Source organism: Apodemus sylvaticus, chromosome 1 (genome assembly GCF_947179515.1).
Source record: "Apodemus sylvaticus chromosome 1, mApoSyl1.1, whole genome shotgun sequence".
Classification (NCBI taxonomy): domain Eukaryota; kingdom Metazoa; phylum Chordata; class Mammalia; order Rodentia; family Muridae; genus Apodemus; species Apodemus sylvaticus.
Genome location: NC_067472.1, coordinates 208143811 through 208169577, shown reverse-complemented (window position 1 = coordinate 208169577; position 25767 = coordinate 208143811). Strand labels below are relative to the sequence as shown.

Genomic DNA, 25767 nt, shown 5'->3' with positions numbered 1-25767 from the left:
CCTGAGGCCCCAGAAATAGGAAGTGGGAGGGGAGCTCGGAGGTTAAGATCTACACCTCATTTCTCTAAAGGGGAAACCGAGAGAGTGAAAGGGTCCCAACCCAAGAATGGGGGTACAGGGTGGGAAGCCCCAAAGAAGAACTGGGGCTCAGATTCTCACAAGCCTTTCAAAGTCTCCATCTATCCGGGAGAAACTATGATGTTTCCAACAAAAGAGGGAGGGCATCCGTTATCTTGGAGCTCAGACAGGGGGAGGCTAAAGGTTGAATTCACTTCCCAGTGAATGAGTGAATGAATGAATGAATGAATGAATGAATAAATGAAAGAACACGACTGTTCCTAGGTATGGTACATGAGAAGGTTTATTGTGGATAAAAGGGAGACATAGTCAGAGCGGCAGGGATGTCTGAGTCCGAAGTGAGCATGGCCCTAAGTCAAAAGAGGAGAGGGAGGAGGAGACGGAAGAGGGGAGGGAGGAGGGGAGGGAGGAGGGGAGGGAGGAGGGGAGGGAGGAGGGGAGGGAGGAGGGGAGGGAGGAGGGTTAGACCTAGACGCCAGGAGAGTGGGTGAAAGGACCAGGTCACCAAAAGGATTAGATTGCGTGGGGACGGACAGCTGGGAAAGGCAACCCAATCAGGCTTTGCAGAAGTTTAGGGTAGGGTGCAGGGTGTGCCTGCCGCCAGGGCCCTGTCACACCTCAGTCTCGGTACAGACTGTGGGGCTGGGAGAACCTGGTGGCCCTTTTGTCTGGGGCTTGAAACTTAGCGCTCAGGAAAGCTCTTGGGCCCTCGGGAACGTGCCTAATGCGCCTTGGAGGCCCACATTAGCCTCTCATGTCAAACTCGCAGCTGTCCAGTGGACGCAGAGGAAATGAGGAGGGGGCTCGCCTTAGGACACTCATGCCACCCGGAAATGTGTCCTTTTGCCTACTGGGGGTGAAGGATACAAGGCTGGGGAAGGGGATTGGGGAGAAGATCAGGCACGGAGTCCAGAGTAAAACCATGGAAAATGCATGAGAAAGGCTGTAAAGAAACTTAGAAGTTGTATATGACATTTAAAAAAACGAATTAAAATGAATAAGTGAAGAAAGAAGGAAGAAGAAAGGAAGAGAGAGAGAGAAAGAGAGAGAGAGAGAGAGAGAGAGAGAGAGAGAGAGAGAACCCCAACACCCTACTGGCCTTCTAGCTTGTCTCTGTATCCAAGGCAACACAATTGTAGTCTTAAAATGGTGCAGCGACTTCTGGGTGTTGTAGTGTCGAGGAAGCAGAGGGGTAGGAGGTGCGCTTGTCAGTAAAACGGAGTTAGCAGAAACGTCTGATTCAAGGACTGGTTTGGGAGACTGAAAACGCTTTGCAGATAGTTTTAGGATGCTGGCATTTCCTTAGGTAAGAGAGAGGAGAAAGGGCAGAGCGCCAAGAATTGTGGGAGTTGTAGTTTTGCACTCTGTGCCGGTCTGGAGACGGAAATCACGAGCCTGCGCCTATGTGGACAGCATGCCCTGCATTTAGCCTGCTTTTTCCCCTAGCCAGGGTTCCAAGGTCAACTAAAAAGGCTGATTCCCATAAGGAATCTCATGGCCTTCCTGAGAGCACCGGCGAGGTTTGGGGATTGGGGTGTCCGGGATTGGAGTTGAGGGGGGTGTAGGTCGAGGGGCAGCATTCGTGCAACAGTATCTGTGCAAAACCTCACGTTGTGTCCGGCTTCCTGCGTTATAGGGAGTGAGCAGAGAGCGACAATGTGGAGCACTCAGGTTTGTTTTTCCTTCTCCAAATTGGACAGGAAATCCGAAATCCGACTCCTGAGGCAAACTGGGTCACTGCCCGCCCGCTCTAACGAGCGTCCTTGTTGCTCTGAATTGTAACTTATTAGGAGCCAAATTAGTGTGGTTGCCAAGGATAAAGCAGTGCATAGAACCGGCATAGCCTTGAACCTCACTTTATTTTTTTAAGATGTTTTTGTTTTCTATGTGTAATTTGCCTTCACGGATTTAAGTATTGCATCTGTGTGTAGTACCAGCAGAGACCAGAGGAGGGCAGAAGATGCTCTGTAACTGGAGTTAGGGACAGTCCTGAGCTGTCCTGTGAATGCTGGCAACTGAAGAGGGCATCTGATCCCATTACAGATGGTTGTGAGCCACCATGTGGTTGCTGGGATTTGAACTCAGGACCTTTGGAAGAGCAGTCAGTGAGTGCTCTTAACCGCTGAGCCATTTCACCAGCCTGAGGAGTCCTGTTCCTAACCGCTGAGCCATCCTCTTATATTTTGTTTTGAGACAAATTTTCATGTATTCCAGGTTAGCTTGAAATTTACTATATAGTCAAAATGGCTCTCAACTCCTGATTCTCCATACCTACTGTTTAATAGAGGTGCAGGATATGGGTCCATTTTCTCTGCCAATTAAAGTATTAAAAGACAGGAAATAATGGTGGTGGTGCTTACCTTTAATCTCACCACTCAGGAAGCAGAGGAAGGTGGATCTCTGTGAGTTCAAGGCCAGGCTGTTCTACACAGCGAGTCCAGGACAGCCAGGCATACACAGGGAAACCCTGTCTTTAAAAAAACGAAAAAGGGGAGGGGCAGGAAAACATGTTACCAGAAGCCAAGGGGAGTCCCGGCAGAGCCATGAGACTGGGGATACCAGGATTCATCTTGGGGCTCTTGTTCTCATTAAAAGCATAAGAAGGGGCACAAACAGACACTCAAGCGCCAAGAACTGACACATCAGAAGTTAGGACCTGCACAGCCATCCTGCTGCAGTCTGGGAGCGCTGCACTGGAGTCAGGAAGCCCAGCATGGCGGGTTTAGAGCACACTTAGGCTTGGGCCAGCATCTGAGAACAGGGAGACACAGACAGGGCTTTCTGCTCTTGGATTTCTGTTTGAGGGCCAGCAAGGCGGCTTAGCCGTTAAAGATGAGCTGCTGAGCTGGTGCCCTCAATCCACACAGAATCACACGGTACTCGTTGCATATACACGGAATCAAAGTGTGACAGGTTTTTTAATTTGACAATTATAGACGATTCCCAGCACCCCTCCACCCGGCATTAATTCCGAATGCTGTTTTGTGAATGTAGGAAACAAACATTCAGCTGTTGATTCGTGTGCAGTAAAGAAACGATGAGAACGACCCAGAAGAGAAGGTGTGGGGAAACTCCTGCAGAGGCTCACGCGGCTGCTCTCCTGGTTTAGTCAGCCGCACCGCCCTCACACAGGCTTCCTCCTGCGTCTCTGGACACACTGATGCTCTGCGAGTTGACAGGCCAGAATGAGAGCTTCCTTAGCTGTGAAGTGCTCAGAGGGCTCGTGAGGGTTGAGGGAGACACAGCTGCCTCACTGGAAGGAACAGCAGGGGTCATCTCTACAGAAGAGGAGAAAGGGCGAAAGTCACATCGGGACGCTCATTTACATCGTCCTATATTCTCAGAGCTCCCCAACAACCCCACAGGACACCCCGAGCCTGCACTGCAGACCTCTGTCTGGGACCCAGCCCCTTCTGGCCACGGTCCACCCACTTTGTTCCTCGCCCCCCCCCCAAACTGCTCCACCGGCTGATGTCACTACCCTCAGACCTCGTGAGGATTTGAGGGGGTGTGGGGGGAGCAACCAGGGGGGCAAGTCTGGAGCAAGAGTGAGATCGAGGTGTGACCGAACCCCAGAAACCTCGTCTTGAGACTGGCAGGGGTGGCGCCTGCACATCCTAGCTCACAGAGCCCCTAGCCTGCCACCCTTGAACTGGTCGTGTAGCCTGGCAGGCAGCTGGTTACAGGTTCAACTTTCTCCATCCTTAAGGTAAGTCCAGCAAACATCTGAACTTCCTTTTTATGTACATACAGCATTTCCAGAACCTTGGCCCCAGCCAGTGATGTGCACACACCCCCAAAACTTCCATCTTCTCCCAAAAGGTTTTGATAGCCTCCCCACCCCATTAAACGAGCTATCTCGCTGAAGCTGTCTCACAAAGACTGTTTCTCCTGCACTCACCACCAGGTGAGATTCTGCATTGTACACACCCACCGCAGCTAAGCTCTCTCTCCCTCCAGTCCAGCTCAACAGGCAAGGAGCCCGACAGGAAAAGCAGACATGATGTGGCAGGGGTCGGCTCCCAAGCTGGCCTGGAACGCAGAGATCTGCCTGTGTCCGCCTCTCGAGGGCCGGAACTAAAGTCATATACCACCAGCACCCGTGTTTTTAACCTTTGAACTATCTTCCTAACTGTCTAATAATAATAATAATAATAATAATAATTTTAAAATACAAGAATAATAATTCCACTTAGAATTTTATTTTATATATTGTGCTGCGGGGTACACATGTGTCGCCCACAGTAAAGGAGAATTAACTTAGGACTTCCCGGGCGATTCTGTGACTTTGAGCCTACAAACCCTACCTTGGACATTCGGTTTAGAGAGACTATCTTGTGCGTTGTATGGATGCATCACCTGTCAGTCAAAAGGCCTATGGCTTAGGCAGGAACCAGGAGGTGGGACATCCGGGAGAGAGAAAGGATTCTGGGATAGAACCCAGCGAGAGATAGATATGCCAGCAAGATGTGAGATTAGCCCAGCCAGCCACATGGTAGAATGTAGGCTAGAACAAATGGACTGCTTTCAGTGACATCTAGTCAGGGAAGAGCCTAGCTACATAGCCAAGGTAGTTGTCGATATATTCTGAATCGAGTCATATTTCTGGGAGCATGGGGCAGGGCCTAACTTCAAAGTTAGTTATTTAAAACCAAGCTGCTGAGTCCCGTGACAGCAGGTGAAGCCACTCTACTGCCAGGACTGAAGATGGAGTTCTGTTCTCGGGATGTGTAAGGAAGAGTGGAGGGACTGCTCCAGTGTCTGCCCCTCCATTCGTGTGCCAGGCACAGTATACGGGCACGAGGCACACATACCCAAATGACAACAACAACAACAACAACAACAACACAATGTAATGAAAGAAGTTTAAATGTTCCCAGACAGCCAGGGCAACACAGAGAAACCCTGTCTCAAAAACCAAACAGGCAACACAGAGAAACCCTGTCTCAAAAACCAAACAACCAGACAAGAGGTTTAAGGTGAGGTCCAGGACCCACGGGCCCGGTGCGATGCCCTTGCCCTCCATGCTGTACCTCAAATCCAGGTCCGGGTTACAATAGTGGCAGTAACACTAGAGAAGACAACAGAGAAAAATAATATAAAAAATACAAATCAAACAATAGCTGGCATTCACCTCCTGAGCTCTCTGTCTCCCTCAGCCTTCAACCCCAGTCCGTGAGCCGCACTCCTGCCGGGAGCCTAGGCCAGCAGGTCTCCACCTGCGGGTCAGGCCCTCTCACAGGGGTCACCTAAGACCACCGGAAAACACTGATGTTGACATTGTAATTCATAACAGTAGCAAAATTAATTATGAAGTAGCAGTGAAATAATGTTGTGGTTGTGGGTGTTACCACAACCTGAGGAACCGTATTAAAGGGTCAGCGCACTAGGGTGGGAGAGGGCCGCTGCTCTGGCAGAGCTAGCAGGGTTGTCCTTGGCTCGCGCCCCTGGCCTGGCCGCCCCGCCTCTTTTCTTGCTCTTGTTTCCTGCTCCAAGTTCATTGCATACTCAGTGCCCCACAGATTTGCTTTCACAACTCAGATGGCGTGCAGCTCGGTTGGTACAGGGTCTCCCCAGCCGGCGTGCTGAGCTGGTCTCCAGCATCCCTAAAGTAGATGTGGCAGGCCACACCCATAACCCCAGCACTTTCATCCAAGGTCACCCCAGCCTAAGTCAGAGACCCTGTCCCGACCAACCAAACACGAGTTGAAGAGGTGGCTCCGCGGGCAGAGATGTGAGGACTTGGTCCTTAAGACTCTCCTGAGTAAGGAGGGGATTGGGGAGGATACAAAGTGTCTGTTCAAAGGAAACAACTCCTAGTGGAGACCAGAGCCCGCCTGGCTCTCATCCATCTGTGGAGGCAGCTCAGTAACAAAGGCCACTGTGGCCGAGTCCAGTAAGAATTCAGTCTCTGAGACTGAATGAGGCAGTAATGCCAGAAAATTGGAGTAGTAAGACTAACGCTATATCGGATGTACTCACAGCTTGCTTTGGACATATTAAGTTACACAACGAATTTAGCGGAAAGATCGCTGCTTCCGGTGTGGCTGACAGGCAAGAAGTGTGCTTCTCACCGGGCGGCTGCAGAATTTTCATTTCACCTCCTAATTAAAGTTTGGCGATGTTGAGAAAGTTTCTGCTTATGTTTTTTCCTCCAGGACTGTCTGTCAATTAGGCTCCATTCCCATAACAAAAGGAGGCAACCCAGACTTAAGAAACAGCAGCCCCACATCCAGGAAAATGCTAAGAAGCAGCTCAAGGGGGCAGCACAGGGTCCCAACCACCACGGAGCCCAGGCTGCCTTAAGGCCTCTGTGCTCTTCTCAGTAAAAGCATAATTCTGCCGGGTGGGTAGGATCACCCTGGGTAGCAACCATTTGAGGAAATCACCACTAGTGTACATATGACATCATTCTGGCAATATCTCGGCTGTGTACATCTCCCATATCTGCCCAAGTGGCCAGATTCGCAAGCTCCAATCTCCGTTTAAATTGCTCAAAGTGTATTTACCCTGGGGCTGGTATGATGTAAAATACACATATCCAAGGTGGATACAAGTTGGTAAAATCTCTTATCCATGGCCGGCTCCTCTTTGGGTATTAGTTAGAGTAGTACAATTATTCTAATTTTCCGTTTTAATCTCCAAGTGTGCACCGAGTGTGCATTGGTTTCTTACTGGAAAGGCACACATATCAATTCTAGAACCGCAAGAGAGACCTGGCTTCCAAAAGCTGTCCGATGACACCTACATGACTGTGCGCAGACACACACACACCACACACGCACGCACGCACACGAGCGAGTGCTTGGGCGAGCTGGCTTTGCAGGACCACCGCTTCCCCTCTTGCCTCCCCCTTCTGACAGCTCTGGGCAGACTCCCTTCTCCCATGATACTTCCTCCACCTCTCCCTCCCTCCCTCCCTCTGTCCCTCCCTCCCTCCATAGATAGAAAGGTCCATCCTCACCCAGTCTCCTTTATTGTAGGACACAAAGAAGAACGTTATCACCATGTAGGCACACCTCAGAAAGTTCCATCCGCTGCTCCTCACAAGTCCCCTGGCTGTGGTGGTGGCTGGTGGAGGCTTCACTAAAGGCAAACACTGACAACCATTAATCACACCCAGGACCCCTTCTCGCCTGGCACTCCAAACGTGTGCCCTTAGGTGGCTCCTGGCTTGGAAGTTTCATTTATATTCAAGGTTGTGGCCAAGTTCTCCCATCTTGGTAATCTCTCAACTTCCAGACAAACTGTTTGCTCTTTTGCACAGTGTAACCTGTACTCAGCAAAAACAAAAACAACAACAACAAGAACGATAACAACAACTACTCTGTTAGCAAACCAGTTGTAGGTCTTAGGGAACCTCACTAATTTTCCTCTTTGTCCTTTTGACTGTTTGATTTGGTTGGTTTTTTGAAACAGGGTCCACCTGTGTACCTCAGGCTGGCTTCAGACTTATTATGTAGCCAAGGACAACCTCTTGATCCTCCTGCCTCACCTCGTAAGGACTGGGATCACAAGCATGCACCTTCAAGTGCATCTTACTGTGTGCGTTGCACATATGTGTGCATTCTGTGTGCACACACGCATGCACATGTGCACATGCATGCACATTCACGCAGGCGCGCGGGCAGGCACACACACACACATACACACGTCAGTTCCTTCAGCAGTCCCTCTCCATCTTATTTTTATTACATTTTATTTTATTTATTCTTTTTTTTGTTTTGTTTTGTTTTGTTTTGTTTTTTTGAATTTGGTTTTTCAAGACAGGGTTTCTCTGTGTAGCTCTGGCTGTCCTGGAACTCACTGTATAAACCAGGCTGGCGTCAAACTCAGAAATCTGCCTGCCTCTGCCTCTGCCTCCCACTGCACAGCCTGTTGTTTTGTCTTGTTTTTGAGATGAGTCTCACTGTCCTAAATTGGCCTCATCCAGCTGTGACCTGAGATTCTCTTGCTTCTGTGTCTGTGCTGCCCTCTAATGACACCTGGCACTCTTACCTACCCTTTCCTGATGTTATTTCTCTAGTTTGTGTTTTGAAAAGGGGTCTCACGTAATCAAAACAGGTCTTGGACCTTTATAACCGGGCATAGCTGAGTGGTGGTGGTGCTAGCCTTTAATCCCAGCACTTGGGAGGCAGAGGCAGGAGGAGTTCTTAGTTCGAGGCCAGCCTGGTCTACAGAGTGACAGCCAGGACAGCCAGGGCTACACAGAGAAACCCTGTCTCCAAAAACAAATAAACAAACAAACAAAAGCTGTCCATGTTGCCCTTGCACTTCCGACCTTGCCAGGAGCTAGGGTCCCGGGCACCCACACTGCGAGCGGTCCCTAGGGACCAGATCGTGGTCTTTGTGCCACTAGACATACACTCCGCCGAGCCACACTGGGCATCCTAATCCAAGACAGTTTAACCGGAGCGATCCACCAGCATCAGGATTGTATCTGTGGTCTTCCCCTCTCTTAGTTTCCGGCCACATTGGCCTGCCACTCAACTTACCCAGGCATCTCCAGGGGGGAGGAGGGAGTCTGGAGGTCCAGGGAAGCAGCCACTTCTTACCTCGGTGTGCCCCGAGTGACTCGGAGGAGCCTAGAGGAAGGGAGAGGGCGGCTGGGGCTACGGATGCTCCCAGAAACCTCAGGCGCTGGCTTCTGGCTGTCTGACCTGTTCTCCAATACTACCCTGTACCTCACTCACTCACTGGAGCGGTGCTAACCACCAGGCCACCCCGCAGCCAGGTCGCCAGGTCAAGCACACAGCCCCACCCACCTTCTTCTTTGCAGTTACTTGTTTCTTCTAAGGAAAAACATGGAGAGGGTAGAGGAGGGGAGGAAGGAGAGAAAGAAGGAGAGAAGGGGAAAGGGAAGACAAATAAAGGAAAATTAGGGACTGGGTGGAAATTCAGCTGCACGTGGTACAAACGGGACCCTTTGGTGGAAGGGGGACGGTCACCTGCTTAATGTCGCTCGGCTCAGGCTCTCCGCTGCCCCTTGGCTATCCCTCTGTGTGAAGCACCCTACCCACAGATAAACACACATGTGCGCAAATGCATACAGTTTGCACGTGTGGACTGATGGCCTTGGTTCCTTCGAGCCTTTGCTTAGACGTCACTTCCTGTGGCCTGTAATGGCCCAGGTCCCTGTAGCATCCTCTAAGAGCACCTCAGTCTCCCCGACTCCGGGCTCTCCTCACTCCCTAGGACAACAGTGCTCTTCAGACCCGAGCCTGCAACTGGGCCACTCCCTTGTCCTCTCACCAAAACACCAGCGGCATGGTCTGGTTTTGTTTTAAAGTTAGATTTTTTATTTGTTTTGTGTGTGTGTGTGTGTGTGTGTGTGTGTGCGCGCGCGCGCGCGCGCGCGCGCGTGAGCAAGTGCACGCGCATGTGTGTAGGGGGTATGTGTGTGTAGTGTGGAATCTGTTTGTGTATGTGTAGTGGTGGTGTTAGTGGGGAGTATTTGTGTGTATGTATAGTGTGCATGTATGTGTATCTGTGATATGAGGGATGTCTGTGTATGTATATGTGTGTGTGTGGTATGAATTTGCGTATCAGAGTACACATGTGGAGGTCAGAGCACAACTAACAGCGGTCCATCTTGTCCTGCCACTACTTCCAGCCCAGGGACTGAACTCAGATCATCAGCCTTGGCAAGAAGTTCATTTTCACTGGGCGGTGGTGGCACACACCTTTAATCCCAGCACTCTGGGAGGCAGAGGCAGGAGGATTTCTGAGTTCGAGGCCAGCCTGGTCTACAGAGTGAGTTCCAGGACAGCCAGGGCTACACAGAGAAACCCCCATCTCGAAAAAACCAAATCCAAAAAACAAAAAACAAACAAAAAGAAGTTCATTTTCTCACTGAGCCATTTCTCCAGCTATTTGTTTGTTTGCGACAGGGTCTCTAGTTGTTCAGGCTGGCCTTGAACTTCTGATCCTCTTGTGTCCACCTCCAGAGTGCTGCACTAGAGGTCTGTCCACCTCCCTCAGCTCATCAACAGCACCTGGTACATTTGATGTCTCTTATTCCCTCTCCTATCTCAATGCCTAGAAGAAGACAGCACAGCGAATGGAACATGAAGTTTGTCTGTTGCTTGAATGCATGATGTCATGTGGTTGTGCTGCTAACGATGGTGGAGTTGAGGTATGTAGCCTCGGTGACACCTCTTCCAACCTGAAAAGCTAATGCCTCTGTATACCCAAAACCAGAAATGATGAAGCCACCAACTCACCATTCAGTACTTGGAGGCTCAGCAGACCTGTGACAGTAAAGAAATGCAAATAGAATCTCAAAGGTAGCCAGACAGAACCCAGGTCAATACAGACCACAGCTCACGCCAAACCCCTGTCTCCTAAAGAGTCCTCTAGAATTATGGCCCACTTGGCTGTCTGCCTGCCTGCCTGCCTGCCTGCCTGTCTGTCTTCCTGTCTTCCTGTCTGTCTGTCTGTCTGCCTGTCTGTCTGCCTGCCTGCCTGCCTGCCTGCCTGCCTGCCTGTCTGTATGTATGCCTGCCTGTCTGTCTGAAGTTCTGGCTGACCTGGAACTTGCTTTGTAGCCCAAGCTGACTTCAAACTCACAGAGCTCTCCCTTCCTTTGCCTCTAGGATTGATTAGAGGTGTGTAGTACTATGCCCAGTACCGCCCCATCTCATATCATCAACATCATCATCATCACCACCATCATCATCATCATGTATGTGTGTATGTGTTTACACATGTGACTATGGGCACAAGCATATTATAGCAAGCAAGTAGAGGTCAGAGGACAATTTGTAGGAGTCAATTCTGTCCTTCTGTAGGACCTGGGGATCAAACTTAGGCCACCAGTCTTAGCAACAAGACCCTTCACCCACTGAAGCATCCTACTAGTCTGTGTGTGCCTGTGTGTGTGCGGGCACATGGTGTGTTTCTGCCGTGTGTGCTGGCATGGCAGGCAGGCCAGAGGCCAACCCCACTTGTCATTTCTCAGGAGCTATCCATCTTACTTTTAGAAACAGTGTCTCTCATTGGCCTTGAGCTCAGCCAGCCGGCTGGGCGGCCTAGCACTGGGGTTACGGGCATGCGCCGTTACTCCCAGGGAATGTTCTGGGCATTTAAGTCAGGTCCTGAGTTTCCAGGGGGTCCTGAGCCCATTGGGGGCACATCTCAGATTCCCATCTTCCCACACACTCCCTCCAGCACAGGAGGTGAGAGCAAGGAGCTGGTTACACGCGGCCAGGGCCCACAAAAAATGAGGTACTTACCAAGGATCCCTGTGGTCCATCCAGGGGACAGGAGGTGTTGATGAGTCCACAGTCCACCACGCAAGAGGAGAGCACAGGAGAGAGAAATAAATCACAACATGGACGGCGTGGGATACCCAGTCAGTGGTCCTTAGAGCAGAGCTGAGCCTGAGAGACCTGACAGCGGGGGTGAAGGCCCAAGGGCGAGGCAGGGCAATTCAGAGTTACCAGTGTCTTTACGTGCTTCTTTATGCATTTGCTTTCATGTGTGTGTGTGTTTTGCCTGCATATGTCTGTGCACCACATGTAGACCTGGTGCACAGGTAGGGAGAGGTTCGGGGCTGGAGAGATGGCTCGGCGGTTAAGAGCACTGACTGCTCTTCCAAAGGTTCTGAGTTCAAATCCTACTACCACATGGTGGCTCACCACTATCCGTAATGAGATCTGACGCCCTCTTCTGGGGTGACAGAAGACAGCTACAGTGTCTTATGCATGTGTGTGCGCGTGTGCGGTCAGAGGGCCACAGAAGGAGCTAATTTTCTCTTTCCACCACGTGGGTACTGGAGATCAAACTCAGCTTAGCTGCAAGCTCTTTTCACCCTCGGAGCCATCTTGCTGTTCCTCCACCTGCCCTTTGGAAGATGAGAGTAAAGCATTCCTGCTCTGCCCCGACTCCCAAGAATCCCTGCGCTGCTGTGGGCCTCCGGGCAGGAGGGAGAAGGGGAAGCAGGCCAAAGAAGAAACACATGAACTTACGTTTCAATACTGCTTAAGCAGGAGCGCCACGGAGAGGAAAATCCAGGTGGAATTGTGGGGCAAGGCCAGAAGAGATGAAGAAAAGGGTGTTAACAATGACTGACCCTCCCATTCCGCCTGGAGCGCCCTCCGGAGAGGCCCGCCCCGAGAAGGGGCCCGCCCACCGGAGGGGCCCGCCCCCAGGAGAGGCCCAGCCACAAGGGACATGGACTTGTCATCCCAACCATGCTCAGGCGGGGCTGCATGCAGAGATGCTGGCTTATCTGTGACCTGTCTGCTTTAACACACATTCGTCCCTATCCCTGGAATCGCCTGGCCGGTTCCCCTAGGAACTCACCTTCCAGCAATGTAGAGGACATCAGAAAAGCACCTCCACTCTTCTATCAATCACGCCTCCCCCGACCCTACCCACTTCCCCCACCCCCACTCACCCCCACCCACCCCCACCCAACCCCACCCACCCCACCCCCCAGTCAGGGAGGAAGGCGTGGATCCCGTTTTTTATTTGGTTTTGTTTTCTACCTATAAACATATATAACTCCTGCTGTCCTGTGCTCTAGGACAATGGGGCAGTTTAAGACTCTGCTCAAACACTGGGAACCCAGTAATACATACAGACCCAGACCCCAGTTTACAGTCCATGGACGAGGGCGGAGCCTGAAGACCACCCAGTCTCCTCCACAATGGGGTAAATTTCTCTAAAAACATATTTCTCTTCGCCTTTCCTCTCCCCTCCCCCCTTTTTTTGCTATAGACCTTATGTAGCCCAGGCTAACCTCAAATTTGATATGTAACGGAGGCTAGTCTTAAACTGCTAATCCTCCTGCCTCACTCAGCTTTCACAGTGCTGGGATCATGGGCAGACACGGCCATGCCTAGTTCGCTCCTTTCTTGATCCTCCTTCCAAATATCTGGAAACATTCAGCTACCCACAAGAAAGGGAGGGAAAACAAACTAGGAAAGCATTTTCTTTGCTGGGCATGGTGGCATAGACCTCTAATCCTGCACTCAGGAGGCTGAGGCAGGAGGATCAAGAGGTCATCTTTGGTTATAAACACAGGTTAATGCTAGCCTGGGCTCCTTGAGACTTTCCCATCAAACAACAAACATCAAAAGGGCGTCAATAATAAAAGGAGAGATAACTTACTTTTCACTGGGAGGCGGATTGGAAGCAGAATCAAGGAGTTCGTGTGGGGAAAACGGGCCACAAAATAAAATGGATGTTAGTCCCTTCTGTCCTGGCACTTCCATTTTCTCTCATAAAATACCTTTTACAGTGTTTGGCGACTCTTCTTGTGTTCTGGTGAACTCAGAGAGGAAACCAGGTTTGCAGAATCCCCGAGCAGACAGAGCCAGCAGCTCCTACAGTCTTGCCCTTGCCTTATCTGGGAGCGTTAACAAAATCTAACGGGAGCGGTTTCCTTCCCTGCACCCGCTGAACGTCCCTAATCCAAAATCGCTCCATACGACACTTCTGAGTGCCCAGGTCACACTTGAATAGTGTCCCTTGGACTTGTTTTCATTGATTGTTTATAAGTTTATTTCACTTTATTTGCGTGAATGCGCCTGTGTAAGCATGCACGTGTGACCTCGCGAGCCACACGGAACCACGGGCAATTGTGACCTGTCTTGAGTGGCGCCTAAGTCAGCTCTCCTGGGAGAGCAGAAGGTGTTTGAAACCACCGAGTCACCACTCTGGCCTCTCACTCACAGACCAAGGCTAGCCCACAACTCTTTCCGCAGGTTCAAATCCAGCCAAACTACCACCACCACCTCCATCTATCTCCCCAGTGCTGGGATTCCCAGACTGAGTCAACACACCCAGTCTAGGCTTTGCATGCTGCCCGGATCAGATCTGAGGCCGCGGGGGGGGGGGGGGGGTCAGGGTAAGAGTCAGAACTGATAGAGTCCATGGAATGCTCACAATTCTGAAAATGTCTGAAACTCGAAACTCATCCAGCTTCACATTTCAATTAAGGACTCAAGACCAGACTAGAGAAAAGCAGGATTTGGCTCAGCCGATCAGAAACATCCAAAATACTCCTATTGTGCAATCTGGGACTTTGTAATGGGCTGAACCAAGGAAATCGATAAATTGTTTTGACCCCTTCAGGAACCTGTCTGCTTTGCTGTCCCTTCATCCTCTGTCTCCCAGTGTGCAATCCTGTCCGATCAGAGTTCCCCCAAACTGCTTCTAGTTTTTCTTCTCTGTGTAACTTGCGAATCACTTGCCCTAACAAACTTTCTTGTTGTGATACTGGAGATTCGATAAAGGATCTTACACAGCACTCTACCACTGAGCCACGCCCCCAGCTCCTCACTGGGTGATTCTAGGCAGGGGCTCTACCACTGAGCCATGTCCCCAGCCTCTCATTGGGGGATTCTAGGCGGGACTCTACCACTGAGCCACACCCCCGGACCTCCTCACTGGGGGATTCTAGGCAGGGCTTTACCACTAAGTTATATCCTCTTTTTACTTTTTATATAGAGACAATCGAGTTCATGGATACCCTGGGAAGCTTAGTAAGAAATCATTTGAAAATAGAAAGTGAAAAGCCAGGCAACCATGGCACATGCCTTTATTATACCTTTAATCCCAGTGCTAGGGAGGCAAGAGGCAGATGAATCTCTGTGAATTCAAAGCCAGCCTGGTCTACAGAACTGGTTCCAGGACAGTCAAAGATATACAGAGAAACCCTGTCTCAAAAAACAAGGACAAAACCACCACCACCACCCCCCAAAAAAAAGAAAAAAAGAAAAAAGAAAGAAAGAAAATAGGAAGTTCAAAAGTGGGACTCGAGAGATGGCTCAGCGGTTAAGAGCACTGACTGCTCTTCTGAAGGTCCTGAGTTCAAATCCCGGCAACCACAAGGTGGCTCACAACCACCTGTAATGGGATCTGACTCCCTCTTCTGGCCTGTCTGAAGACAGCTACAGTGTACTTACATATAATGAAAATAAATCTTTTTTTTAAAGTGTGTCAGTACAACACTTGCTGGAGTACCCCAAGGAGGACTGGGGTATGATTCTGTGGTAGAGCCCTGCCTAGCACACAGGTTCTGAGTTCAATCCCCGGCAAAGTGGGGGTAGGGAAGAGTTGGGAGTCACATATTTCACAGGACTTACTTTCTTCTTCTGAGTTGTCTGGAAGGAAGGATGGATGCAGCCGTGTTCGACATGGGTGCATGGAGAGGGAGAGAGAAGTGTGGAAATTGAAGTGGAGGTGGGGAAGGAAGGGGGAGAAAGGGGGGAGAGACAGGGAGGGAGGGGGAGGGAGGGAAGGACATGGAGGGAGGGGGAGGATGAGACAAAGTGGGGATTGATTAATAGTTTTACCACCAGATAAGCATCCCGGACCAGACAGAGACGAGAGATTAGGACGCTATCAGAAAGCAGGCAACCCAACTGTCTCAATGTACAGCATAGGACAGGGACCCACGTCTGCAGCCACTCTTTCTAAAATAACTATTTATGAAGCACTGCTGATTGCTGGGCATAAGCAAGGTTTACGTGAGACAGTGGACAATATCCATGGTTTTCCAGGAGCCTCCAGGGGAGGGGGACCAAACGCCTCGTGAAGTGGGACAGAGGTGGGAGTAGTGTTCTGGTCGACCTGCAGGGCAGGGCAGGAACTTTTAAAGGGATGCTGGTTGCTGACCTGGACTGGTTACCAGGGGAGGCGTCGTGGAGGAGGATATGATGTTTTGTCTGAAACCTGAAAGATGAGCAGGAGTTAGCTGAGTGGAAAGAGCTTGGAGGGGGAAAAGAGAACTTAGCCCAGACATGGGGAAGAGCGCAGGTATGGTCCTACCAGGAAAGCACTCGGCTGTAAAAGGGCTGCGAGACCAGAGATATTACTGCTAGATGGGGCCAAGACCTGTGGGTACCATTCTAAGAGCGAGAGTGGTGTTGCTACCAAACAGGATCTGTGTGCAAATCTTGGTTCTTTCACCTCCTAGCTGCGTGAGCCTCTTCCGACATTTCCTCATAAAAACAACATCAGGAAGGCTTGGAGAGATGGCTCAGCAGAGAAGAGCTCTGGCTTTTGCCAGCCGGAAGTTCTCATTCCCAGCACCCACAGGGTGGCTCTCAAGTTCCTGTAACTCCAGCTCCAGGGGATCTGATGCCCTCGTCTGGCCACTATGGGTACTGCATGTGCATGGTTCGCAGACACTCAAGCAGGGAAAACACGCAAACACATAAAATAAAAATAAATAAATGTAAAAGAAACGGAAAGGAAATGGTGAACTCCAGGTTCTCTGAAGAAAGCCTGTCTCAAGAAAAAATAATGTGGAGAGTGACTGAAAAAAACATCCAGCACTGACCTCTGGTCTCCACGGGTGCACAGCGCCGTGCACACCTGCATTCGCGCACATACACACGACGGAATCAAATTCAGGTGGTGTACGTCTGTGATCCATGACTCGGGGGCACAGGAAGATGGACTGGGTGTTCAAGACTAGCTCTCTCTCTCTCTCTCTCTCTCTCTCTCTCTCTCTCTCTCTCTCCATCTCTCTCTCTGTCTCTCTCTCTCTCTCGTTTTTTTTTTTGTTTGTTTGTTGGTTTGTTTTTTGTTTTCAGACAGGGTTTCTCTGTGTGGTCCTGGCTGTCCTGGAACTCGATTTGTACACCAAAGATCTGCCTTCCTCTGTTCCCGAGTGCTAGAACTAAGGGCATGTGCCATCATTTAGGGAGATCTTCCCCCCCACACACACACACACACCCGCACCAACAGGAATCAAAGCAGAACAACCAATGTTCGTACAGAGGATCCCAGATGAGAGGTGTCACTATTAACACTGGAGCCGTCCTGGACAACACACACACACACTGAACACACACACACAAGAGCATATAATAGTATGTCATCATGTTTTCCCCACCAGGCCACCCCACCCCCTGGGAACTAAACAGACCCTTCCTTTCCTAAGAGCAGAGTATTCTGTCACAGCATGAGACAAGTAACAGCTATAGCCTGGTACTCACTACGTAGCCCATGCTGGCCTCCTAAATGGCAGAGTTAGGGGTGTGACATGCCAGGTTTAGCTCTCTTTCTGCTTCATAGGTCCTGAGGCCTGGAATCAGGTCTTCAGGCTCCGCTGCCAGGTCCTTCTGCCCAGCGAGCCATTTTGCTGCCTGGTTGCTAAACTTTTGTCAGTTGCTACTTTGTTTCCGACGACTCTGACCTTGCCGGCTCTCAACTCCAAGCTAATTGTACACACATTAAGGGACTGCTGTTCTATCCTAATGCTTTATGCCAGTGGTTCTCAACCTGTGGGCTGAAACCCATTTGGGGGTTGCATATCAGGGATCCTGCATTTCAGATATTTACATTACAACTTGAAACAGTAGCAAAACTGCAGCTATGAAGTAGCAACAAAATCATTTTTTGGTTGGGTGGGTTGCAACAACATGAGGACCTACCTGTCTTAGAGGGTGGAAATATTAGGGAGGCAGCTAGGTGGGGAAGGGCTCTCGCTTTGCAAGTGTGGGGATCTAAGTTCTGATCCTTGTGGCACCTGTATAAAAAGCTGGCTATGGCCACCTACGCCTGTATTCCCAATAGTATGAAGATTCAGAGACAGAAGAATCCCAGGCACTTACTGAGCAGAGCCAACAGGAAAAACAGTGAGCTCTAGGTTGAGTGAGAGATGCTGTCTCACGGAAGTAAGACGGAAAGAAGTAGAACCTGACAGCAATGTCCACCCCTGTTCTTTGCATGCGCGCGCACGTGTGCACACACACACATGTGCACACACACATGCACACAGATATGCACACACGCACACACATGTGCACACATGCATACCCATACATGAACACACACACACACACACACACACAATTGGGACAGAAATATGGGCCAGCATTGAAGGTGCCTTCTAGCAATTCTGAAGATCTGAGTTCTATTCCTAGGACCCACGCAGGGGAGAAAGGAAACCAGCTCCTGCAAGGTATCTGACTCCCGCATGCCTTGGCACGGGTGCATGTTCAGTATAACTTTTTCTTTTTCTGAGACAAGGTTTCTCTGTGTAGTCCTGGCTGTCCTGGAACTCACTCTGTAGACCAGGCTGGCCATAAACACAGAGATCCTCCTGCCTCTGCCTCCCAAGGGCTGGGATTAAAGGGGTGTACTACTACCCAACATAAATTTTTTTTATTTTAAATTTAGAACCAAATAAACAAAGCATAAGGCATTCTGAAGCTGTGTCGCTCCTTGTGAGCAGAGATTCACACTTCCAGTCCCTGGACAATCTGCTCATTAACCCTGAGGGAGGAGACAAAACAAAATAAAACAAATGATGTCAACACACAACGATCAAAACAGAAGAAAAAATCCACAGTGAGTGGACTTTCCCAGCCAAGTACAGGGAAGTGAGGCTACAGTGCCTTAGCCAGAAGGCCAAGGCCTTTTAGGATGCTGGGGGAGGGGCCATAGGACAGCTGGGGGAGGGGCCATAGGATGGCTGGGGTTTGGGGAGAAGAACAGGCACGGAGTACAGAGTAAAACCATGGAAAAATGCATGAGAAAGGCCATAAAGAAACCTAGAACTTGTTTACTGACATTAAAAAAACGAATCAAAATGAATAAGTGAAGAAAGAAAGAAAAAGAAAGGAAGGGGGAGAGAGAGAGAGAGAACCCCAATACCCTACTGGCCTTCTAGCTTGTCTCTGTATCCAAGGCAACACAATTGTAGTCTTAAAGTGGTGCAGCGACTTCTGGGTGTTGTAGTGTCGAGGAATCAGAGGGGTAGGAGGTGGGCTTGCCAGTAAAACAGAGTTAGCAGAAACGTCTGATTCAAGGAATGGTTTGGGAGACTGAAAACGCTTTGCAGATAGTTTTAGGATGCTGGCATTTCCTTAGGTAAGAGAGAGGAGAAGAAAGGGCAGAGCGCCAAGGATTGTGGGAGTTGTAGTTTTGCACTCTGTGCCTGTCTGGAGACGGAAATCAGGAGCCTGCGCCTATGTGGACAGCATGCCCTGCACTTAGCCTGCTTTTTCCCCTAGCCAGGGTTCCAAGGTCAACTAAAAAGGCTGATTTCCATAAGGAATCTCATGGCCTTCCTGAGAGCACCGGTGAGGTTTGGGGATTGGGGTGTCCAGGATTGGAGTTGAGGGGGGTGTAGGTCGAGGGGCAGCATTCGTGCAACAGTATCTGTGCAAACCCTCACGTTGTGTCCGGCTTCCTGCGTTATAGGGAGTGAGCAGAGAGCGACAATGTGGAGCACTCAGGTTTGTTTTTCCTTCTCCAAATTGGGCAGGAAATCCGAAATCCGACTCCTGAGGCAAACTGGGTCACTGCCCGCCCGCTCTAATGAGCGTCCTTGTTGCTCTGAATTGTAACTTATTAGGAGCCAAATTAGTGTGGTTGCCAAGGATAAAGCAGTGCATAGAACCGGCATAGCCTTGAACCTCACTTTATTTTTTTAAGATGTTTTTGTTTTCTATGTGTGATTTGCCTTCACGGATTTAAGTATTGCATCTGTGTGTAGTACCAGCAGAGACCAGAGGAGGGCAGAAGATGCTCTGTAACTGGAGTTAGGGACAGTCCTGAGCTGTCCTGTGAATGCTGGCAACTGAAGAGGGCATCTGATCCCATTACAGATGGTTGTGAGCCACCATGTGGTTGCTGGGATTTGAACTCAGGACCTTTGGAAGAGCCATCAGTGAGTGCTCTTAACCGCTGAGCCATTTCACCAGCCTGAGGAGTTCTGTTCCTAACCGCTGAGCCATCCTCTTATATTTTGTTTTGAGACAAATTTTCATGTATTCCAGGTTAGCTTGAAATTTACTATATAGTCAAAAAGGCTCTCAACTCCTGATTCTCCATACCTACTGTTTAATAGAGGTGCAGGACATGCGTCCATTTTCTCTGCCAATTAAAGTATTAAAAGACAGGAAATAATGGTGGTGGAGCTTACCTTTAATCTCACCACTCAGGAAGCAGAGGAAGGTGGATCTCTGCGAGTTCAAGGCCAGCCTGTTCTACACAGCGAGTCCAGGACAGCCAGGCATACACAGGGAAACCCTGTCTTTAAAAAAAAAAACGAAAAAGGGGAGGGGCAGGAAAACGTGTTACCAGAAGCACACACACACCCACACCAACAGGAATCAAAGCAGAACAACCAATGTTCGTACAGAGGATCCCAGAATGAGAGGTGTCACTATTAACACTGGAGCCGTCCTGGACAACACACACACACACAAGAGCATATAATAGTATGTCATCATGTTTTCCCCACCAGGCCACCCCACCCCCTGGGAACTAAACAGACCCTTCCTTTCCTAAGAGCAGAGTATTCTGTCACAGCATGAGACAAGTAACAGCTATAGCCTGGTACTCACTACTTAGCCCATGCTGGCCTCCTAAATGGCAGAGTTAGGGGTGTGACATGCCAGGTTTAGCTCTCTTTCTGCTTCATAGGTCCTGAGGCCTGGAATCAGGTCTTCAGGCTCCGCAGCCAGGTCCTTCTGCCCAGCGAGCCATTTTGCTGCCTGGTTGCTAAACTTTTGTCAGTTGCTACTTTGTTTCCGACGACTCTGACCTTGCCGGCTCTCAACTCCAAGCTAATTGTACACACATTAAGGGACTGCTGTTCTATCCTAATGCTTTATGCCAGTGGTTCTCAACCTGTGGGCTGAAACCCATTTGGGGGTTGCATATCAGGGATCCTGCATTTCAGATATTTACATTACAACTTGAAACAGTAGCAAAACTGCAGCTATGAAGTAGCAACAAAATCATTTTTTGGTTGGGTGGGTTGCAACAACATGAGGACCTACCTGTCTTAGAGGGTGGAAATATTAGGGAGGCAGCTAGGTGGGGAAGGGCTCTCGCTTTGCAAGTGTGGGGATCTAAGTTCTGATCCTTGTGGCACCTGTATAAAAAGCTGGCTATGGCCACCTACGCCTGTATTCCCAATAGTATGAAGATTCAGAGACAGAAGAATCCCAGGCACTTACTGAGCAGAGCCAACAGGAAAAACAGTGAGCTCTAGGTTGAGTGAGAGATGCTGTCTCACGGAAGTAAGACGGAAAGAAGTAGAACCTGACAGCAATGTCCACCCCTGTTCTTTGCATGCGCGCGCACGTGTGCACACACACACATGTGCACACACACATGCACACAGATATGCACACACGCACACACATGTGCACACATGCATACCCATACATGAACACACACACACACACACACACACAATTGGGACAGAAATATGGGCCAGCATTGAAGGTGCCTTCTAGCAATTCTGAAGATCTGAGTTCTATTCCTAGGACCCACGCAGGGGAGAAAGGAAACCAGCTCCTGCAATGTATCTGACTCCCGCATGCCTTGGCACGGGTGCATGTTCAGTATAACTTTTTCTTTTTCTGAGACAAGGTTTCTCTGTGTAGCCCTGGCTGTCCTGGAACTCACTCTGTAGACCAGGCTGGCCATAAACACAGAGATCCTCCTGCCTCTGCCTCCCAAGAGCTGGGATTAAAGGGGTGTACTACTACCCAACATAATTTTTTTTTATTTTAAATTTAGAACCAAATAAACAAAGCATAAGGCATTCTGAAGCTGTGTTGCTCCTTTTGAGCAGAGATTCACACTTACCGTCCCTGGACAATCTGCTCATTAACCCTGAGGGAGGAGACAAAACAAAATAAAAACAAATGATGTCAACACACAACGATCAAAACAGAAGAAAAAATCCACAGTGAGTGGACTTTCCCAGCCAAGTACAGGGAAGTGAGGCTACAGTGCCTTAGCCAGAATGCCAAGGCCTTTTAGGATGCTGGGGGAGGGGCCATAGGACGGCTCGGGGAGTGGCCATAGGATGGCTGGGGTTTGGGGAGAAGAACAGGCACGGAGTACAGAGTAAAACCATGGAAAAATGCATGAGAAAGGCCATAAAGAAACTTAGAACTTGTGTACTGACATTAAAAAAAACGAATCAAAATGAATTTTGAAGAAAGAAAGAAAAAGAAAGGAAGGGGAGAGAGACAACCCCAATACCCTACTGGCCTTCTAGCTTGTCTCTGTCTCCAAGGCAACACAATTGTAGTCTTAAAGTGGTGCAGCGACTTCGGGGTGTTGTAGTGTCGAGGAAGCAGGAAATAATGGTGGTGGAGCTTACCTTTAATCTCACCACTCAGGAAGCAGAGGAAGGAGGATCTCTGTGAGTTCAAGGCCAGCCTGTTCTACACAGCGAGTCCAGGACAGCCAGGCAAACACAGGGAAACCCTGTCTTTAAAAAAACGAAAAAGGGGAGGGGCAGGAAAACATGTTACCAGAAGCCAAGGGGAGTCCCGGCAGAGCAATCATATGAGACTGGGGATACCAGGATTCATCTTGGGGCTCTTATTCTCATTAAAAGCATAAGAAGGGGCACAGACAGACACTCAAGCTCCAAGAACTGACACATCAGAAGTTAGGACCTGCACAGCCATCCTGCTGCAGTCTGGGAGCGCTGCACTGGAGTCAGGAAGCCCAGCATGGCGGGTTTAGAGCACACTTAGGCTTGGGCCAGCATCTGAGAACAGGGAGACACAGACAGGGCTTTCTGCTCTTGGATTTCTGTTTGAGGGCCAGCAAGGCGGCTTAGCCGTTAAAGATGAGCTGCTGAGCTGGTGCCCTCAATCCACACAGAATCACACGGTACTCTTTGCATATACACGGAATCAAAGTGTGACAGGTTTTTTAATTTGACAATTATAGATGATTCCCAGCACCCCTCCACCCGGCATTAATTCCGAATGCTGTTTTGTGAATGTAGGAAACAAACATTCAGCTATTGATTCGTGTGCAGTAAAGAAACGATGAGAACGACCCAGAAGAGAAGGTGTGGGGAAACTCTTGCAGAGGCTCACGCGGCTGCTCTCCTGGTTTAGTGATGCAGCACTGCCCTCACACAGGCTTCCTCCTGCGCCTCTGGACACACCGATGCTCTGCGAGTTGACAGGCCAGAATGAGAGCTTCCTTAGCTGTGAAGTGCTCAGAGGGCTTGTGAGGGTTGAGGGAGACACAGCTGCCTCACTGGAAGGAACAGCAGGGGTCATCTCTACGGAAGAGGAGAAAGGGCGAAAGTCACATCGTGATGCTCATTTACATCGTCCTATATTCTCAGAGCTCCCCAACAACCCCACAGGACACCCCGAGCCTGCTCTGGGGGCTGGGAACTTGTTGGAAAACGGAATCTATAATAGGTCGTGACTTGCCCTTGGGAATGAAGACCAAGGTTCTGTGAGGTTCCCGAGACCCCGCAGAGTACAGGGCAGGGTGGGAGGGGTACAGGTTTGGTTTCAGACCCGGGGCAAGGGACTGAGGTGCAGATGTTACAAATCAAAACAGGCCTGGCCTCCATGTTCTCCCAACACCTCTCAGTCCCTGCCTTGCAAACCCTGCCCCTAACCCTCAACTTTCCACTCCATAGCCTGGGCCGCTGCCCTGGATGCTTTTCCGTAATAATCCAGACTGCTGTCTTCCTTCCTTCCTTCCTTCCTTCCTTCCTTCCTCTCTCTCTTTCTCTTTCTTTCCTCCTTTCTTTCTTTCTTTCTTTCTTTCTTTCTTTCTTTCTTTCTTTCTTTCTTTCTTTCTTTCTTTCTTTCTTTCTCTCCCCCTCCTCCCTCCCTCTCTCCCTCCCTCCCTCTCTCCGCATCCTTCCCCCTCCCTACCCCTCTCTCCTCCTCCCTCCCTCCCCTTCCTTCCCCTTCCTTCCCCCTTCCTTCCCTCTCCCTACCCAGTCCTTCCCCTTCCCTCCCCCTCCTCCCTCCCCCTCCTCCCTCCTCCTCCTTCCTCTCTCCTCTCTCCCCCTCCCTCTCTCCTCCTCCCTCCCTCCCTTTCCCTCCTTCTCTCCTCCTCCCTCTCCCTCCCTCCCTTCCCCTCTCTCCCCCTCCCCTGAGCATGCAAGCTCTTTCTCTTTACCCCTCCCTTCCCTTCTCTCCTCCTGGAGACTTCCCTGGCCTTGGTCCTTTGGGCCAGTGAATTCACTGATAACCCTGCACTTACTCTAATCTAATCCGGTTTGAAATGGCTTGTTTGACCAGCAGAGATCTAACCTCAGCATTTAGTGGGCTGAGAGCAACAGGCAAACTGCTTGTCTGCATCTGTGCCTGGAATTGAACTCAGGACCTCTGCTCACTCTGGTGCAAAGATTTATTTATTGTTATATTTACATATACAGTACAGTGTAGCTGTCTTCAGACACACCACAAGTGTCAGATCTCATTATGGATGGTTGTGAGCCACCATGTGGTTGCTGGGATTTGAACTCAGGACCTTTGGAAGAGCAGTAAGAGTCCTTAACCACTGAGCCATCTCACCAGCCCGATGCTCGGCTGTTATGTAGACCATATTCTGCTGATCTCCTGGAACAGGGAGGTTTTCGATTCCCTGGAGCTCCCCTCTCCAGAATGGATACATCTTCAAAGAGATGGGGGAACCAGAGGCTATGTCAGAGCTCCCCATCCTAGCTCTGTGCCCTTTTCGGGGACCTTTGAAGTACACTAAGGGACAATGCACAAAAGATGACTTAATTGATTCTATATTCCTTCTTAACTTTGGTTGGACAAATGTTCCCATGGCCTCGGCTCCCCTCTTTCCGGATGCCTGTGTGCCTACAGTGCTGAAAGGTAAGAGTCTCCCTTTCCCTCCCATCTGCTCTGGTGGTCTTTGTCCCTCAGAAACAATAAGCTGACTTTCAAGCAGCATTTCCTCTCTGGTGCCCAAAGCCTAGCTTCTAGTCTATGGACCGAAGAGAATCTGAGTAGCTAGAATGTCTCCTCTGATGGAATTCACACAAGCTCTTCCCTCTCCCGCCAAATTCAGCATGTTCCCCCCTGGATCCTATGTAACTAGTTTGCATCTTGGTGAGAATCAGCAAAGGATCCTTACCCACAGCGGGCAAGGAGAGACCCCAGTCATTCCAGAGCTGTGCCCCCCTCCTTCTTCTCCCCCCCTCCTTCTTCTCTCCCTCCTCCTCCTCTTCCTTCCCCCTCCTCCTCTGGAGCAGTCCACACACAGTCAGATAGAAAAGCACTTCCAGGAAGCCACATGCTTAGTTGGAGGAACTATCTAAGAAGGGACTACAGAAGACACATGGGGTTTGTTTAGCTCAAGGTCATGGTGGGCAAATTAAAGATGGCAGCCAAAGACACATCTGCGCATGTCCATTTTGAATCACAAACACGGTGGAGAAACGGGTTTCTGGGCATGCTCCGCTGGTGTTTTAAGATGATTGGCAGACCATCTCTGAGCATGCTCTGTTCCCATCATATAGACCGTGGACTGGAATCCTTCTAGCATGTTCATTTTTAATTACAAAAAAATTTTTTTGTTCTTTTGTTTGTTTGGTTGGTTGGGTTTTTGTTTTTTGGTTTGTTTGTTTGTTTGTTTGTTTTGAGACAGGGTCTCACTATGTAGCCTGGCTGACAGTGAGTGTACTGTATAGATCGGGCTGGCCCTGAACTCACAGAGATCCACCTGGCTCTGCCTCCCAAGTGCTGAGATTAAAGGCATGCACCACCATGTCTAGCTAATCACAAAATTTTGTCTGAAAAAAAAATGGTGGACAAACATTTTGTAAGAATCTGTCCCTAAAAATGCCTTTTTCGCTTAGTGGCTAATACAAGCTTCAGGGTGTGACAGAAACAAAAAGCCACCCTAGATCTAATTTTGCCAGACACATGCAGACAGAAAAAGTCTCCTGGTCTGGGAAGATGGCTCAGTGGTCAA

General features: G+C 49.8%; 1 protein-coding gene across 1 annotated transcript; it reads right to left on the bottom strand.

Annotated features, from left to right (window-relative positions):
* Positions 1-3328: 3328 nt before the first annotated feature.
* Positions 3329-24501, bottom strand: LOC127673606 (epididymal protein 13-like). Its single transcript, XM_052169393.1, has 11 exons — positions 24357-24501; positions 22946-23095; positions 15706-15762; positions 15165-15191; positions 13195-13200; positions 11313-11321; positions 10302-10328; positions 8844-8870; positions 7043-7164; positions 5112-5149; positions 3329-3356 (listed from the first exon to the last, which is right to left on the bottom strand). Exons 1-11 carry the CDS (start codon positions 24499-24501, stop codon positions 3329-3331), a joined length of 636 nt encoding a protein of 211 aa, XP_052025353.1.
* Positions 24502-25767: the final 1266 nt, after the last annotated feature.

Coding starts and splice junctions, on each gene's coding strand:
- LOC127673606 (XM_052169393.1), bottom strand. CDS start 24,501: ATGGGGAGCTCTGACATAGCCTCTGGTTCCCCCATCTCTTTGAAGATG. Junction 23,096..24,356: donor AACAGCCGAGCATCGGGCTG/GTGAGATGGCTC, acceptor CCTCTTCCGTAG/AGATGACCCCTGCTGTTCCT. Junction 15,763..22,945: donor AGGCGCAGGAGGAAGCCTGT/GTGAGGGCAGTG, acceptor CTCATCTTTCAG/GTTTCAGACAAAACATCATA.